At 35.9% G+C, this 17261-nt stretch overlaps 3 protein-coding genes across 5 annotated transcripts; 1 reads left to right on the forward strand and 2 right to left on the reverse strand.

Moving 5' to 3' along the window:
* Positions 1-942: 942 nt before the first annotated feature.
* rab4a (RAB4a, member RAS oncogene family) lies at positions 943-9086 on the forward strand. 2 transcript variants are annotated; one of them, XM_052573489.1, is made up of 8 exons: positions 943-1079; positions 1519-1599; positions 1695-1809; positions 3626-3688; positions 3842-3996; positions 4417-4512; positions 4603-4746; positions 6597-9086. In XM_052573489.1, the coding sequence occupies exons 1-7, from the start codon at positions 1064-1066 to the stop codon at positions 4716-4718; spliced, it is 642 nt and encodes a 213-aa protein (XP_052429449.1). In that variant the 5' UTR covers positions 943-1063; the 3' UTR covers positions 4719-4746; positions 6597-9086. The 2 variants fall into 2 exon arrangements, with proteins under 2 accessions (XP_052429449.1, XP_052429450.1); XM_052573490.1 differs by lacking the exon at positions 6597-9086 and adding an exon at positions 6173-6580.
* ccsapb (centriole, cilia and spindle-associated protein b) lies at positions 7986-12436 on the reverse strand. Of its 2 annotated transcripts, XM_052573487.1 has the most exons (4): positions 12317-12436; positions 11316-11643; positions 10313-10602; positions 7986-9407 (listed from the first exon to the last, which is right to left on the reverse strand). In XM_052573487.1, exons 2-4 carry the CDS (start codon positions 11623-11625, stop codon positions 9231-9233), a joined length of 777 nt encoding a protein of 258 aa, XP_052429447.1. In that variant the 5' UTR covers positions 11626-11643; positions 12317-12436; the 3' UTR covers positions 7986-9230. The 2 variants fall into 2 exon arrangements, with proteins under 2 accessions (XP_052429447.1, XP_052429448.1); XM_052573488.1 differs by lacking the exon at positions 12317-12436 and having other exon boundaries at positions 11316-11987.
* A 546-nt stretch (positions 12437-12982) lies between these two features.
* acta1b (actin alpha 1, skeletal muscle b) lies at positions 12983-16474 on the reverse strand. The gene is made up of 7 exons (XM_052573486.1): positions 16308-16474; positions 15276-15415; positions 14844-15168; positions 14593-14754; positions 13795-13986; positions 13533-13714; positions 12983-13446 (listed from the first exon to the last, which is right to left on the reverse strand). Exons 2-7 carry the CDS (start codon positions 15402-15404, stop codon positions 13303-13305), a joined length of 1134 nt encoding a protein of 377 aa, XP_052429446.1. The 5' UTR covers positions 15405-15415; positions 16308-16474; the 3' UTR covers positions 12983-13302.
* Between the last annotated feature and the right edge of the window lie 787 nt (positions 16475-17261).

The raw sequence follows: 17261 nt of genomic DNA on the forward strand, positions 1-17261 counted from the left end.
TCTTTTCTATACTCCGACTGGAGTTAATCTGTGGCAAATTCAGTTGATTGGACATGATTTGGAAAGGCACACGCACCTGTCTATACAAAGTTTGATGAAATGGATATTAAAGCAAAAACTAAGCCATGATGTCAAAGGAATGGCCTGCAGAACTGACAGACAGGACTGTGTTGAGACAGATCTGGTGAAGGCTACAAAACAATTATACTGTGTTGAAGGTTCACAGGATCATTTGGCCTCCCTAATCCTTAATGGATGAAGTTTGAAACAATCAGGACTCTTCCTAGATCTAGCCTCCTAGCCAAACTGAGCGATCGAAGGAGAAGGGTCTTGGTTAGAGAGGTGATCAAGACACTGATGGTCACCCTGGTGGAGCTCTATGATCTTATATGGAGACAGGAGAAACTTACAGAAGGACAAACATCAGTGTGGCACTCTACCAGTCTGGGTTTGATGGAAGTGACCACTGACAATCATAAACTGTGGATTTAAAAACAAAATATAATTTATTAGTTGTGAAAGTTACAAAGAGATCAGCCCTGTAAAATGTGCATTAAATTATCATATTAAGAGATTCAACTCGCACATAACTGACTACCACCCCCTAGTGGTGACTTAAAAGCACTTTAGTTGGAGTTTTGAAGTAAAACAGATCTTAATAATGTATGAGTTTTTATAGAAAATGCAAAAAATTAATTGTTAACATTAAGATGTACATACATTTATGTTAAATATCTCAAACCATAAATCAATAAAAAATATATATAAAATCACCCACGACCAGGAATAAAATGCATACTTTCACTTTTAATTTTTTTATTTTATTTTATTTTATTTTAATTTACATTTGATTAACTTTTAGAAAAATTTTGCATTTTTGTGTCATTTTGCAATGGAATCCTTGACCTTTATTTTGAAAATCTAAACAGGAAGTAGCTGCTCCACAAACTTCCGACTAGGATGCGCGAAACCCTCTAAGGGATTTCCCTTTATTTGATATCCTTGTTGATTGCCTTGAGGGTGAAAAACACCGTCTAAACAGGCTAGAAGCACAGCGCCAGTCATGTCAGAGACATACGGTAGGGTGACTGATTTTCCTCTTCTCCTGCCACACTTCTTATCGGCAACATAGCATGAATTTGAGCAAGTGTCCCGAGCTCATTCATCACAGTATTTGCTTACAAGCTCTGCTCAGTGCCAGCTCGGCAGCAGCCCCCTGTCTGCCATATGCTTCATCTGTCGACGCCATTCATAGAAGTGTTCATTACTCTTTGATTAGTCCATTAAACCAGTGCTTATAGTAACAATAGTTTTAGAAAGACCGTTATTTATGTGGATATATCTTGATGACAAACCTCTTTAATGTCTAACGTTACATTAGATTATGACCAGTGTCAACAGCCTATAGTCTGATTAATGTTTTGATATAGTAACATTCCTATACTATCCTATTATTATGAGAATCCTATGCAGTTTTTGACAAAACATCTTTATTGTTTTTGTTTTCCTCCCCTTTAGATTTCCTGTTCAAGTTTCTTGTTATCGGAAATGCAGGAACTGGAAAATCTTGTCTGCTTCACCAGTTTATAGAAAAAAGATGTATGTCAGTTTCTGTTATCTTATCATAAAACGAAACAAATCTATGAAATGACATTCATTGTTCTGTTGCTGATGTCTTTTCCTTGTTCTTCTAGTCAAAGATGACTCGAATCACACTATCGGGGTTGAATTTGGCTCGAAGGTAATCAGTGTGGTCAATAAGTTTGTCAAGCTCCAGATCTGGGATACAGCAGGACAGGAGCGTTTCAGGTGTGTTCATACGGCTGTTTCACTCTTAGATCGGCCTTGTCTGGAAGGACCACTGTGAGAATAGGCTTATGCTGATCATTTCCAGATTTGTTCTCAGGCAGTCAGATGGTGGAGCATTTGTGGAGGGAGTGATTCAAGTCCAGACAGCATGTAGGAATTTATAGTACCTTGCACAGATTCATTTGTCAGCGCTATCAACATGCACTTAATTTGCATTGAACATTTGCCCACAGTTTCCTTAGAGCCAAGATAGCCTCATTTCATTTAAACTGAAAAAATGCTGATGTCACAGAAACCACCTTTTGTTTATGTAGGTTTTTTGCGTGCTTATGCATAGCTTTGAGACTTATTAAAAAGATTAAAAAACTGATTTTTATTCTTTAATCTTGTCTTTACTTGAACAGGGCACCAAATGAGCCAAATGTACCACTGGTGCTCCTTTAAAAAAATTATATGTTATTATATAAAAATATACAAAAAGCCCTTTATTTTTTCATATATATTTTCAGTTTTCATTTTAGTTTAAGTTTTAGTACATTTGTTTTATTTTAATTCCTATTAGTTTTTATTTGTTTTATGTTTTATATATTTTTTTTCTTTTTTTTAAATCTTTATTTTTATTTCAATTTTAGTTTAAGAAATGTTAATACTTTATCTTAATTGAATGTAGTTAATTTGCAAGGCAACATTTTTAGTTTTATACATATTTAATTAGTTATGTATATATATGTATGTATGTATGTATGTATGTATGTATATATATATATATATATATATATATATATATATATATATATATATATATATATATATATACATATATATATATATATATATATATATACATATATATATATACATATATATATATATATATATATATTCATAGATTTTAATAAAGCTATTAACAGTTTTAGTTAAAAGTGACAACACTGTGCACAAGGCCCCTGAGAGAAAGCTATTTATTTCATTGGTAAAGTGAAAACAGTTTGTTTTTCGTTACAGTTACATAATAATATAAAAGATATCACAAGATAGCTTGAAGCTAAATATTATGCAGTTAGTCTCTTGTTCAAACAGCACTGAGAAGAGCTTTTGGCACTGTTCTGTTTTGCTGCTGCAGCTCAGTTTATTATACAATAATGTGCATTAAAACATTGTCTTGCATGTTTATTTCAGATTTATGAGGCCTAATACCTCATAGCAGATAATATGTGGTAGACATTCAGGAAAACATGCAGTAGCTTGAACAGAAGCATGTCAGTTCAGTTAATGTTGAAGGAGGTCTGAGCCAGACAGTCCTGCTATTGTGAGCAGATATGATTAGACTAGCAGCCAAGTGATATTGATTTTGCAGTGCCTAGTGACGTTATCTAGACGGCAGGGTGGCTGATTGCTGATATAATCCCAGTATACTATCCAGAGTACTATTTAATGTCAGGAACGTCATTTGGATGTCAGTGTTTTAACAATTATTTAAGCATTTGCATTCGCATTGTTCATTCTAGTACTTTCCCAATTTAACGAACTGCAGAAAAAACCCAGATCTCACCCTATACTCACTGATTATTCTGTTTGAAGTTAAACGTGTTTGTGAATGACAATACAGTCTTTATGCAAGGCAAGCATTTATTTTAAATAATATTAACTCATCACCGATGTATGTAAAATAAAAATAAAAAAGAAGACTGTTCTCTTGAGTGCGGATCATGATGTTTTATACTACATAATATTTTTTTTTTTATCACTAGATTCCACCATATCTTATCACAAACTTTTACAGATGTCAGAGAGGTTTAATGTTTGTTCTCCTCAGGTCTGTAACACGCAGTTATTACAGAGGGGCAGCAGGGGCTCTTCTCGTGTATGACATCACTAGGTAAAGTCACACTTGTATATCCAGTGCCTCTACATAATATTATATCTTGTTCTTTTTTTTTTTTTAGATATTCAGATATTTCTGGATGTTTGATATGCATTTATAGATCCTTAAGTGTGTCGATTTCTCACGCTTTCTGTCTCCGGATGTTAGTCGAGAAACATACAACGCTCTGACCAACTGGCTGACAGATGCCCGGATGCTGGCCAGCCAGAACATCGTGATCATACTGTGTGGAAATAAGAAAGATCTGGATGCTGACCGTGAAGTCACCTTTCTGGAGGCTTCCCGCTTCGCTCAAGAGAATGGTACGTATTTCAGACTAGCAGTTCCCGGCTGGGAACAACTATACTGAATTATAGAGGCACCCAGTTGCTTTCAAACAGCTGATAAAAACACCACAATAATCCACATGACCACAGTCCATCAATAAATATCTACTGAAGAGAAACGCCGTATGTTTGTAATAAATTCATCCAAAACCTTGCTCAAGTACATATCCTCTATTCACTGTATCCTTTTAACCATGTTTATAGCTCAAAATTCTCTATTGCACAATATATCTGCTTTCATATTGTGATTGTACCAGTAGAGGTCACTACAGGATAGGATTACCAACACAAACATGAACCAGTAGCGACCCACAATATGAAAAAATGTTATTACATTTTTTTTCAGTGAGTATTATTAAACAAAACAGACATATTAGTTTATGTCTTTATTTTCAGAGCTCATGTTTTTGGAGACCAGTGCTCTAACAGGGGAGAACGTAGAGGAAGCTTTTGTCCAGTGTGCTCGGAAAATCCTAAACAAAATAGAGTCAGGTACGAAAAATGCCAGCGCCTTGTGCTGTTACTTATAAGCTTGCGAAAAGATTTGAATCAAGCTGCTGTGCTTGTCATGTGGTTGTGTAGGCGAGCTGGACCCGGAGCGGATGGGTTCAGGAATCCAGTACGGAGATGCAGCGCTGCGGCAGCTGCGTTCTCCCAGACGGGCTCAAGCAGAGAGCGTGCCGGACTGTGGCTGTTAACACAGATCCCAGACAGCTGACCAACCAGGTGAAGGCCCACAGGGTTCACTTCCTCTCTCTGCTTGCTTTCAGAGGTTTTCATTTTAGAAGCTGTTCTGAGAGGTTTCAGTATTTTTTTAAATGTGCAATCATTTACACTACAGTATGTTTATTCTTTGATACAAATTTTTCTCATTTTTGCTAATACTGTTGTCTTGATATCTAAATAGCTCTGACATGAGTGTGACGGGTTGAATGCATGAGGGTGGTAGAGTGCTGTTCCTCCTCCACTGGTGCTCTGTACCACTCACAACAGCAACATCCACTAAAAATAGCTCTGCTGCATTCAGATTTAATCAGACACAGTTGTTCACATTTCTCAGAACATCATTCCCTGCATATTAGATTTAAGTGTCTTGTTCAGTGTGGCAGTGCTTTTCTTTTCCCTCTTCAGTGTCCTTGTTGTTTTTTTAAATAACCGAATCATATATTAAATGTTAGTTTTTAGCTGGAATTTAACATTTTCTCTCACTTTTTCCCTCACTGTTTTTTAATTTTATAAATGATAGCATTTTTCAAACGTTGAGTCAGTTCAAGTGTTAACAATGCAAGAATCTAAGGTGATATAAAAAAGAATGCAAAACAAAAAGTCTGAAAATACGAACATAACATTAATTTCTGCTCACTACTAGTCTACCCTTTTCCTCTGAAAGAATGTTGTTGGTTTCCCTTTTCATGGCAAAAAAAAAAATATATATATATATATATATATATATATATATATATATATATATATATATATATATATATATATAGATATATATATCTATATATAGATATATATAGATATATATAGATATACACACATAATTTACTAATCTTGATTCACATTGATTTCTACATAACCATTCAGAAGCTCAAAACCATTTTCAGCATTGATAATTATAAGAAATGTTTCTTGAGCAGCAAATCAACCTATTAGAATCATTTCTGAAGGATCATGTGACCTTGAATACTGGTTTAATGATGTTGAAAGTTCAGCTCTGCCATCACGGGAATAAATAATATTTTAAAATATATTAAAATAGAAAACAGTTATTTTGAATTGAAATAATATTACTGTTTGTTTTGTCTTTTTTTTATAAAATAAATGCAGCATTGGTGAATGTGAGAGACTTTTAAAAATATATATATATAAAAAAATCTTACCAACTCCAAACTTTTGAAAAGTACTTATACTAATTTAAGGTTGTATACAGATGTATATATTCATAAATTTGCCTAGATTATTAAACACTACATTGTTTCCAAATGTATTTTCTAATGGTAATGAACTGAACTGTATTGTTAAGTGATCCCAAAATAATTCATGACAGTTCATTTTAGCTTTAGTCAAAGTGTTTTCATAAATTGTCTGTAAAAGGATATTGATAGCCGCCCCACAGCATCTTTACTGTATTTGGCATGTCTTACAGCTGGGAGGAGATCTCTTCAAGAAGAGGTGCTATTTTTGACACTGACACCCACCAAATGCTGCTCAAGTTTGCTTCTGCATGCCTTACATACAAGTGACGATGACACAGCACCAGGACGCATACACACATACAAATGGCTAAATGTTTCACCTTCCATCCCCTCTTGAGGACAAACAAGTCCTTCAGACCCCTTCACCCTCTTGTCAGTCAAATGCCACATGAGAGACAGTGTCAGGGGAGGCGATATAATTAACTCCAGATCATCCGAAGTGCTTTCGAAGGTTTCTGAGGGGCCTTATTAGGAATGTGAGCTAGAAATAGAGATTCAAGGTGTCTTGAAGCGGCTCCTTCAGTTTGTAGACGGGACGAAAAAGATCATCTATATAATTACCTGCACTTTTTCTGTGTCCTTTGGCCGAGGCAGGTTTCGTGAACATGAGGAGGAGGACATTAGTGGGGAGTTTGACGTATGGCTCATCATGTTGGAGTGACCGTTTCCCTCACCATACTTTTACTTCAGTTTTGACATGCCGAGGGACCCCCTGTGCTCCAGAAAAATGTTTACTGTCCCCCTTGGGCCCAAGCCAAAACACTGAGGGTAGCTAAAAGACCCTTGCCCCTGAGATTACCGCACTGAGCCCTTGCCCCGTCTTTCCCTCTTCCATATGTAGATGTTGTGTAGAGAAGAGTTTCTGTTATCACCGTGGAGCATGTTTCATGGTTGCAGTACGAAGACATATTCATAAATGATTATATACAGCATACTGTATATTTTATATATATAGCTTAGGCATACTGCATCGCTGCTCTATGGCACGCGCCTGTAAATCTTATCAATGGAGTTTATCGCATTTTATCTTAATAGCATGTTGTTTGCTTTTTCTTTTTTACGAATGTTGTTTTTTTTTGGTTAGTATGTTTTATGAAATTGTGATTTCATAAAAGAGGTTTTTGACATTTTTGGCTTTGTTTTTGTATTATAATTAATTTACATTCGAAATGAAACATTTAAGGGCCAGCGAACACTTACCTTCATATCGCACTGTAATACATCATCAGTATCAACAGCTTCAGAATCAGTGTTACTTGCTCTATATTTATCGTAATGCATTATTGTGCTGCGGTCCCATTTTTAGGTGTCTGTTGTAATGACACAGACTTGTTTGAACTGATTTAATTGTTTTTGAAAACATTGCTTTTTTTGTAAAATGTGTTTTATTATTATTTTCTACTTGTCCCGTTATTCTTATACAGTTTAAATGGATATATCTAAAATAAGCTTGCACCCAAAATGATTGATACATAATTGTGTACCTTGCTTCAAAGTGCTTGTCATTATGTCTTTATATGTTTGTAAAAATGGGACAGATTGCCAATAGTCATGTTTAACAATGCACTAAATGGTAGTTGCTTATTCATTTTTCATAAATCGTGCGTCTACACTACATTGACCTAAAAAAAAAAAACTCTGTAGCACTGATGTAAAGAATTAAGGTCTGATTCAAAACTGAGCTAACCAAATGTACAATTTAGTTGCTGAATGTAAAACAGTGTTTGTAAAATCAATGTAAACCTTTCTATACAGCTTTCTACATGAAAATGCCACAATTTCTTAAAAAAATTAATCCAGGAACAATTAATTAAAATACTTCTGATAAAATGAATAAAGGGGCATTGCCAGGTATTTAAATTGTTGCATGGATCTGACTCATGGATGAGGTCTTGGCAAGCTTGCAGAATCCCGATGTCCAGGAACAGCATGTTGTAATAAGTAGGCAATATAAAAATCTGCCTTGTGCAAACAAGAATACTACTTTTATAGCCATAATACACTAATTAATTTTTTTTTTTAATTCACTTTAACATACAATTAACAGCAACCTGTTAAAAAATGTTAAGACTAAAAACACAATAGCCACCAGACTAAGTCCTCATAAAGAAAGTGTTAAGAAAAACCATCATCTCATATAAACACATCTCACTTTCATGGGCAGTTATCTAAACACTTAAATTTGAATACCCTTCAAAACGGCTTCCATAACAGTGGAATGGATATTCATCATATTATTGTAGCTCATATACATCATGGCTTGGTTATTCTTATGCTAAAACAACACTATTCCCATTGTACATGCCATAAATCACTATGAAGATATGTGGGGGGAAAAATACCTGTACATTTGTTCAGAGATGCTGAACTAAAAACAGTCAAAATTAGTTCAATGCCCTTATAAATAGTGTACAGATATCCCAATATCATTATTTCTCAATAATAAATTATAAAATACAACAAGAAATACCTGAGTGCTACTAAAAAACAAATAACATCACACTGAATGAAAGTTGAGCTTGATGACGAACAGCTAGAATTGATCTCTTTCAAAAATGATTTGTCATTTTGCTGTGAGTTTCATGCTTCAGATAACAGTGACTTTTTACATTATGTAATGATATTACTGTTCTTATACAATACCACATGGAACACACCATTAGTGTGAATATACAAGTAAAATATAATACATCTCATTTCAAAGAAAGCAGATATTAATATAACAGATCAACTGCCAATGTGAGATTAAGTGTTGATTAATGAACACTTCACAAAGATCCATGTTGGCGCAAATGATTTCTGTAAAGTACAAAATATTATTAACACAATGTAGATAATACACAACATTACAATACATCACATTATATGTCTATAATTGTCTGACAGTTACTGAACACCTTCTAGTAATAGGCTAAGAGTGTAAAGAGAACTGGTAAATCTCTGTGACCTACAAAAATCATGCAACAATGCGTGTGATTGTTTGACAATTTGCCCTGCAGCATCAATGGATTGTGTTTTCATGTTTGATATGTACCAGTAAATGCAACATATCCATGGTGTAAATAAACCCCTAAAAAACCTTAATCTGTTTGATTCATTGAGACTCATTGTGGAAGACGGGAAGTGAGCTGAAGAGATGCGCCAGGCATCATGTGAAGTGTTTTGGATTGTTTAGCCTGAGAGGTTTATATAGTCACTGACTTTTTCAAAGGATTTCAGAAAGCAGTACTACCGAGAACGAGCTGAAAAGCAGCGCATGTACTCCGTCATCCAGGGGTTGAAGTCAGGGACGATCTTATTTCTGTTCTTTTCGATGTCAGCAGATCTGGCTCTTTGTTTGTCAAATCTCTTCATCTGTTTTTCCACCTCCCGTCTGGTTTTTGCTCGTAACGCTGACTCATGGATCTAGACAAAACAGACACTGCACTGAAGTATGCATGAATAACCATAAGTGAATGAGTACTTAAAGGGATAGTTCAACCAAATGTGAAAATCCTGTCAGTAGCAATTACTCCGCATCATGTCATTCAAAACCAGTAAAACTTCACTTATCTTCAGAACACACATGAAGATATTTTGGATGAAATCCGAGAGCTTTCTGACCCGGCGTAAGCAGCAACACAATTAACATGTTTAAGGCCCAGAAAGGTTGGAAGGACATTGTTAAAATTGTTCAAGGCCATAGTTTGATGGGCACATCAAACACTGACATAAAAGAGAATAAATTGTTGCATAAAGTTGTTATTTTTGTTTTCTTTGTGCACAAAAATGATTGTTGTAACAGTTGAACCATTGATGTCACATGAACTATTTTAGTGATGTCCTTACTACCTTTCTGGGCTTTGAATGTGTCAGTTGCATTACAGTCTATGCAGGGTCATAATGTTCTCAGATATCATCAAAAATATCTTATTTGTGTTCTGAAGCTGAACGAAGGTCTTATGGGTTTTGGAACGACATGAGAGTGAGAAATTAATGACAGAATTTTATTGTTTGGGTGAACCATCCCTTTAAAGCAATATTGCACACAAAAAATTTAATTCTGTCATCATTTACTTGCAAAACAAGATTGAACCACATTGACTTTCACTTTAACCACACTAACATTCCTTTAAAATAATAGTAATTTAATTTTTGGGTGAACTGTCCCATTGTTAAACAAAGTAAGTAAATTTTCATCTCTATCTATATGGATTATTTATCTTAACCAAACTGTAATAGTTTTTACTATTTACTATTTTTTTCCCAAAAGTTTTCTTACTGGTCAATGCTCTCTTATGGTATGATGTGCTATCTGAAAGGATCCTCACCTCTGCAGTTGATGCTGCAGGTCCAACATTATGGGTTTTCTTGGAAGCCATATCGGTCTGCCGCTCTCCTGCACCATACAGGGCAAAAGGGTGACGGTTCTCTTTTTCAGAGTCTTTGGTGGCATGAGGCTTGACTTTAGATCTTGTGTACTTGTGTGAGGAGCGTCGTTTGCCCTTTGGTGTGTTCAGGATATGCGTGTCAGATTCTGGGTTGAGAGCAGGAGAGCTTTCTCTGGCTCTTTCTTCCTCCCCCTCTTGATGACTTTGCTCAGCAACTCTGGTAACAAGTTCTGTTGATAAAAGAGAGATATGCATGGAATTTGACAGTTTGAAGTGTATTTTAAGTGTATTACTATTTTAATACAGTCGTTTTCATTATGTACCACAATTTACTGTCTCTTTATGCTTTCCCATTTAGCTTTCCATTGTGGTTGGAACACAAACTATGCTAAATTGTGCCAGTGTTCATATTTCAACAATGTAATGTCATCAGGTTCTCTAATATAAATGAAGTTATGACATATAGTGTTTATGACACTATAGCTGTAAAATCAATAAAAAAAAATCATTATTATTTTTATAGGAATGATATAAATCATTATTATTACTAATGTTAAATGAAAAAAATGTATTAACTATATATATATATATATATATATATATATATATATATATATATATATATATATATACTTTATCATAATCATCATAATTTCATTATTTTTTTAAATATACTTCTTTATATTTTAAATTTTTACAGCTTTACATTTAGTTTCATTAATTTATCTTTTCATTGCATGCCATGCAGCAATTTTCATTCAAGTTTTTTTAAATTTACTTTTTGTTCTAATACTTATATTTTAGATTATTATTCAAATGTATTTCAATTTACGAAAACTAAGATTAAGTTCACAATAACATCATTAGAATACAAACTATTTTTTAAAAGATATAATATAAAAGATAAACAATAGGAGAGGACAGCCTGTAGTTATGGACTTACTGGTGTCTGCAGTGTCTTCTGCCTGTGGTTCTGGTTCAGCTGCAGGTTCTGGTGTCACACATGTAGATCTTTCTGGTTTCTCGTCATGGAGCCGCTCAGGTTCAACTTTATTCCGATTTAGAGGAGTAGTTTTACCACTGGAGCCTGTCTCGCTCCCCCATTCTCCCCAAAACCAGGGCTTGTGCGCTTGCTCCAACAGCCGTCTTGACAGTCTGTACTTCAGCAAATCCTCATAACATTTTGCATAAGTGTCCCATTTCGGATCCTTAAATTTCTTCATGTATTCGGACCTAATTCGCTTCGTCACCATATTTCACTTATCGTTCGACTGCAGAAAAATAGAGAAATTGACATTATATAGCGAAGTAGGCTACTGAAACTGAATTATGCAATTCCGAGTCTATTCCGAACCCGCCCACCTCTCGCGCCAGACATTTAAACCAAATCACTATGGCAACAGAATTGTCATAGGCAAGTGAAAGCCAATCGCTGGCCAGCTGTGAATGTCCTTCGACACGCCCCCTTCATATACACGCCTACTTAAACCATGGCGTCATCTCGGAGCTCTCCGAACCTCTTAACGCATTTGCATATTAAGGTTTGTTGGGTGAAAATAAACATAATTATTGACTTAACTAATACAGTTCACTATCCCATAACACACAAATAAGATAAAGTCATCAGTAAATTATTAAACGTATCATATATAATGTGTTACCATCAACAGTATCCTGAACAGAGAACGAAAGAGCTTTATACTGTGAGTCGTTAACGTTAAACAGCCCAGTTTGATACAAGGACTGCCTGAAGGAAATCAAACAGCGCGGGCTTTAATAGTTTACAGAGAAGCTAACGCTGTATTTCCGACGTCGACTATTATCTACAGCGAATGATCAGGTGACAGCAGCGAGCGTAGGCGAGTTTAATGTTGATGTGCGCTTAAACACCTGTCAACACTAATCTGAGCCGTTTTTTTTTTTTTTGGTAATATTTTAACTTACCGTGTTGCTTTAAGCAGGAATGAGAATAGAGAAGATAAACAGATGGCGCTTGTTGTCTGCAGACGTCAAGCTTGCTTTGTAAAACACGGTTATAGCTCCGCCCTGTGGTGAAGGCGATGGAAATCACCAGAAGACATCAACAGGTGTTTTCAACAGTTAAAGCTCCACATCTCCGAGGAGAGATCTATCTATCTATCTATCTATGGTGCTGATAGTGCTTTTGCAATATTGCTTATTTGCATATTAGGGTTTACTGAGTTACATTTATTTTGAAACTAAATGATGTAATATGGTTACATGTAACTAGTTATTCCACAACACTTATTATCAGCCACTCACATGACTAAACCAGATCTGACCAAAACCCGTTTTCACAAATCTAAAATCAGTAATTTGTTTAAAACCACCTCAAAGTGTCACCTTTGACTCTATTAAATAAATTGTTATTATTATTATTGTAGTTTTACTATTTATTCTATTCGGTTGATCAGAATCCCACCATGGTTTTCCCAGAAGCAAATGTAGTATATTGCAGTGAGGTCAGACGGAGGTCAACTTTCACTGATTTCAAGAATACTACATGGCCATTTGATGACGTGAATTTTCGAAAACTTGTACCCTAAGCAATCTACACTAAGATCTCGATCACCAGTCTCAAGTCAGCAGTTTCAAATTCAAACGATTTATTAACACAAACACGACTCAAAAACCAAATACCAAATAATGGACTTTAATAAATTAATGACTAGTTATGTACAGATTACAGTCTTGTGATAGATAACATGGTATAATGGTCTTCTGGATCTTGATCGTGTCTGTCTGGACAATGCTGGGGCCTGCCTCTTCGTGTTCCTGTATGGTAATCCAGGGTATGTTCATCGAGTACCACTTGGGTACAAAATAAATCTGTACCAAAGCTGTCCCATAACGATGAATGTATACTCCATTATTGCATATTCCACAGCAAACAGATGCAGATGATGGATTTAGAAGCACTTGCGGTGGACAATGCTGGGGCCTGCCTCATCGTATTCCTGCTTGGTGATCCACATCTGCTGGAAGGTGGACAGGGAAGCCAAGATGGAGCCACCGATCCAAACAGAGTATTTACGCTCAGGTGGGGCAATGATCTGTCAGATTTAGGAGACACATGAACAGGTTAGTGATGCATTGTGGAGAATGGGACCATGTTAAAGCATAACCACAGATGCATTACCTTGATCTTCATTGTGCTGGGGGCCAGAGCAGTGATCTCCTTCTGCATACGGTCAGCAATACCTGGGTACATGGTGGTACCACCTGACAAGACATTGTTGGCATATAGATCCTTCCTGATGTCAATGTCGCACTTCATGATGCTGTTGTAGGCGGTCTCATGGATTCCAGCAGACTCCATACCTGTTTAGAAACACCTTATTAATAAATTAAAAGCTGTATGGAAAATTCAGCATTTTTGAATAGTGTTTGACTTTACGCACCAATGAAAGAAGGCTGGAAGAGGGTCTCTGGGCAACGGAAACGCTCGTTACCAATAGTGATGACCTGGCCGTCGGGCAACTCGTAGCTCTTCTCCAGGGAAGAGGAAGAGGCGGCAGTGGCCATCTCATTCTCAAAGTCCAGAGCCACATAGCACAGCTTCTCCTTGATGTCACGGACAATCTCACGCTCAGCTATAAACAGAGTTTTAGTTAAGTCTGCTGTTTCTAACATACTGACAACAGAAACAATTACAAATAGATGCACCATAATAAAATCCAATGCGAACAGAATGCCTTTGAGAATAATATCATTAAAATGCTATATTACTGATGGTAATGGATAATAGGTTTATATTAAAATTCTATACTTTTTTTTAAATAAAACAAACTAAAATCAGTTGTTTTAAATTAAATTAATATAGATTTTGAGAATAGCTAAAAATTACATTTAAGCCCATTATGAAGTCACTAAAAAGATTAAACAAGTGCTAGATGATAAACGTAATCTTGTTTTAAAAAGAAAATCAAAATTTAATGCATCCTTGCTGAATAAAACTTTTTTTTTTCTTTTTCAAATAAAAGTTTCACTGACCCCAGATGTATTTTCAACATCGACTGATACAATAAATGTAAAACATTTTGGCCAATATAACCATTAAGGCACTGAAATATTGTGTATGCCTAAACAAATTCAACAAATATTAGTCGAAAAAAAATAAAAATCATCTGATTTGCTTTGAGAAACAGAAGAAAACAAGACAGAAATAACTGTGAACTTGTAAAACTGCAATTTCTCACCAGTTGTGACGAAAGAATAACCACGCTCGGTCAGGATCTTCATGAGGTAGTCAGTCAGATCGCGACCGGCCAGATCCAGACGCATGATGGCATGGGGCAGAGCATAACCCTCATAAACGGGGACATTGTGGGACACACCATCACCAGAGTCCAGCACAATACCTTGAATATAGTGAAAAAACAGGTCCGGAAAATCAGCATGTTTTGTTATATACAATAAAATGATTTGTAATTTAAAATAATAGTCTCACCAGTGGTACGGCCAGAAGCGTACAGGGACAGCACAGCCTGAATGGCCACATACATGGCTGGGACGTTGAAGGTCTCAAACATGATCTGGGTCATCTTCTCACGGTTAGCCTTGGGGTTAAGAGGGGCCTCAGTCAGCAGAGTTGGGTGCTCCTCAGGGGCGACGCGGAGCTCGTTGTAGAAGGTGTGGTGCCAGATCTTCTCCATATCGTCCCAGTTGGTAATGATGCCGTGCTCGATGGGGTACTTCAAAGTGAGGATACCCCTCTTGCTCTGAGCTTCATCTCCTACATATGAGTCCTTCTGACCCATACCCACCATGACACCCTGGAAAAAGAAAGAGTATTTTAATGTCACAGTATTTAAATGTTGCAGTACCTTAGAATTACCCATGTGAACGATATTTACAAAGGGCAAAATGCAGCTGAACAAACCTGGTGGCGGGGGCGACCAACGATGGAGGGGAAGACAGCTCTGGGGGCGTCATCTCCGGCAAAGCCAGCCTTGACCAGGCCTGAACCGTTGTCGCACACAAGGGCGGTAGTCTCTTCGTCGTCACACATCTTTATGGATTCTGATCAGGAACATATCACACACTGTCATGGCTGCCAGCTTCTAACTATTTCATCTTAAAACTGGTGACTAATCTGATGAATCACTTCATATGAATTCTTACAATTCATACACAATCAATACCTTGTAAAGTAGATGTTTTTTAATGAGGTCAAGTTGAACATGAATAAATATTAGATTGGGTGCAGCTTAAGGCAAAAATATTAATTTAATTACAGCAACGCAGCAATTCTACAGCAATGCACTCATCGATTTATACACTGCATTTCATCATGACATCTTTATTTGCATCCATTGAATAGTATATTAGTCATAATATTTTCTGTCCTTTGAACTATATTTCATAGGTTTTATGAGTCAACAGTTTTTTAACTTCATTTAATTCAAAGTTTTTAAAAAGTGCAATGACTGCATTTTCAGCTTTAAAATTGATTTTAAGGCAGAAATTTAAATGAAATGTGTACTTTTGTTTTATTTTTTACATTGTACAACAAAGATAAAGTTGTGCATATTGCAACCAGTGAATCCAAATCAATAACCACTTAGCAAGTTAGTGTACTGAGAAAGCAAGTTAACATTTTGTCATAAATCTATACCTGTGACAACAGTTATATTATTTTATAGAAGTACACATTTGTTTTATGGTTCTTTAATTATGTCACATTAAGTATACAAAGTATCAATATTGCCAGTGACAACTGCAAAATGTACCAATGAAATAAAACATTGCTAGGTCATAACTTATAACTTATTGCAAACTCATTATAAAACTCATATATCTTGTATATTTGTTGTCTTCAAATAAAATAGTATGTTGCCATTCATTGAAAACGTTGTTCTGTTAGTCTTCGTAACTACAGTAGTAGCGCAGGGGTCTAATGCAGTTGACTTACCTTTCTGTGATGAAGCTCAGTGCAGAACACAACCGCTAGTGGATCCGATCAGTCACGGCTGACTGACCCATGGAGACCTTATATACTCTTCGTGTTTGTCCCCATGCTCACTAGCGAGGCTGTCTGTATGTTCATAAGGAGTGTTCCCCATCCTTCAGCCATATTAGGCTCTAGCAGGGTAGGCGAGGGGTGACTTCCCAGTGAAGCGGCGTGTCTCCCGCTGGCTCCTCGTGAGCGAGGCTGTCCTTTTATGGTGTGATAGCCATCATTCCCGGCCCGGCGTGAGCTGTGCACGGTGTGGGCGGAACTGATGTTGCTACTAGCCTTTTACCACATGGTGCTACGTAGTATATTTCTGTCAGTTGTAAAATAGAATGTTTAGAGATTTGTGCACAGCCGACATTTGATCGCAATATTCTCATAGTTAGCAGTTGCAATAATCGGAAACGAAGTCAATATAAGTGAATTGTACGGAGTCTGATCTTTTGTAGACATTTTCTATTTTAGACACTTGGGAACATTTGGACCATCTGTTCACAAATCTGCTACTGTCAGTTTTCCAAGCAAATGAATCGGATGGTGTAAATATATAAGCTTACTTAATATTCCTTTTATTTCTTTAATTGATAACGTAATAAATGTGTATTTGTGAGATTTTTTAAGTAATGTATTTGTTGTGATTGCTTTCTTTTTGTTTTAAAGAAAAATTACTAGGCTATATATATAGTAATTTTTCTTTGAACTCTACTGTCTTTATTCTCTGAATATATATTTTTATTATATTGTAATATGCCGATTTGTTTTTCAAGTAAATGTATTTTGTCTTAAGGATTTTTTAAATGGATACTGAAAAATAAGAGAAAAAAATGCTGATTATGATTTTTTTCTTCCTCTGGTGCAGGGAGGTGTGTGGCTGCTCTGCATACTTCATTCAAAAGAGGTCCGTCTCTGTGC

Source organism: Carassius gibelio, chromosome B13 (assembly GCF_023724105.1).
Source record: "Carassius gibelio isolate Cgi1373 ecotype wild population from Czech Republic chromosome B13, carGib1.2-hapl.c, whole genome shotgun sequence".
In the NCBI taxonomy this organism is placed as follows: Eukaryota; Metazoa; Chordata; class Actinopteri; order Cypriniformes; family Cyprinidae; genus Carassius; species Carassius gibelio.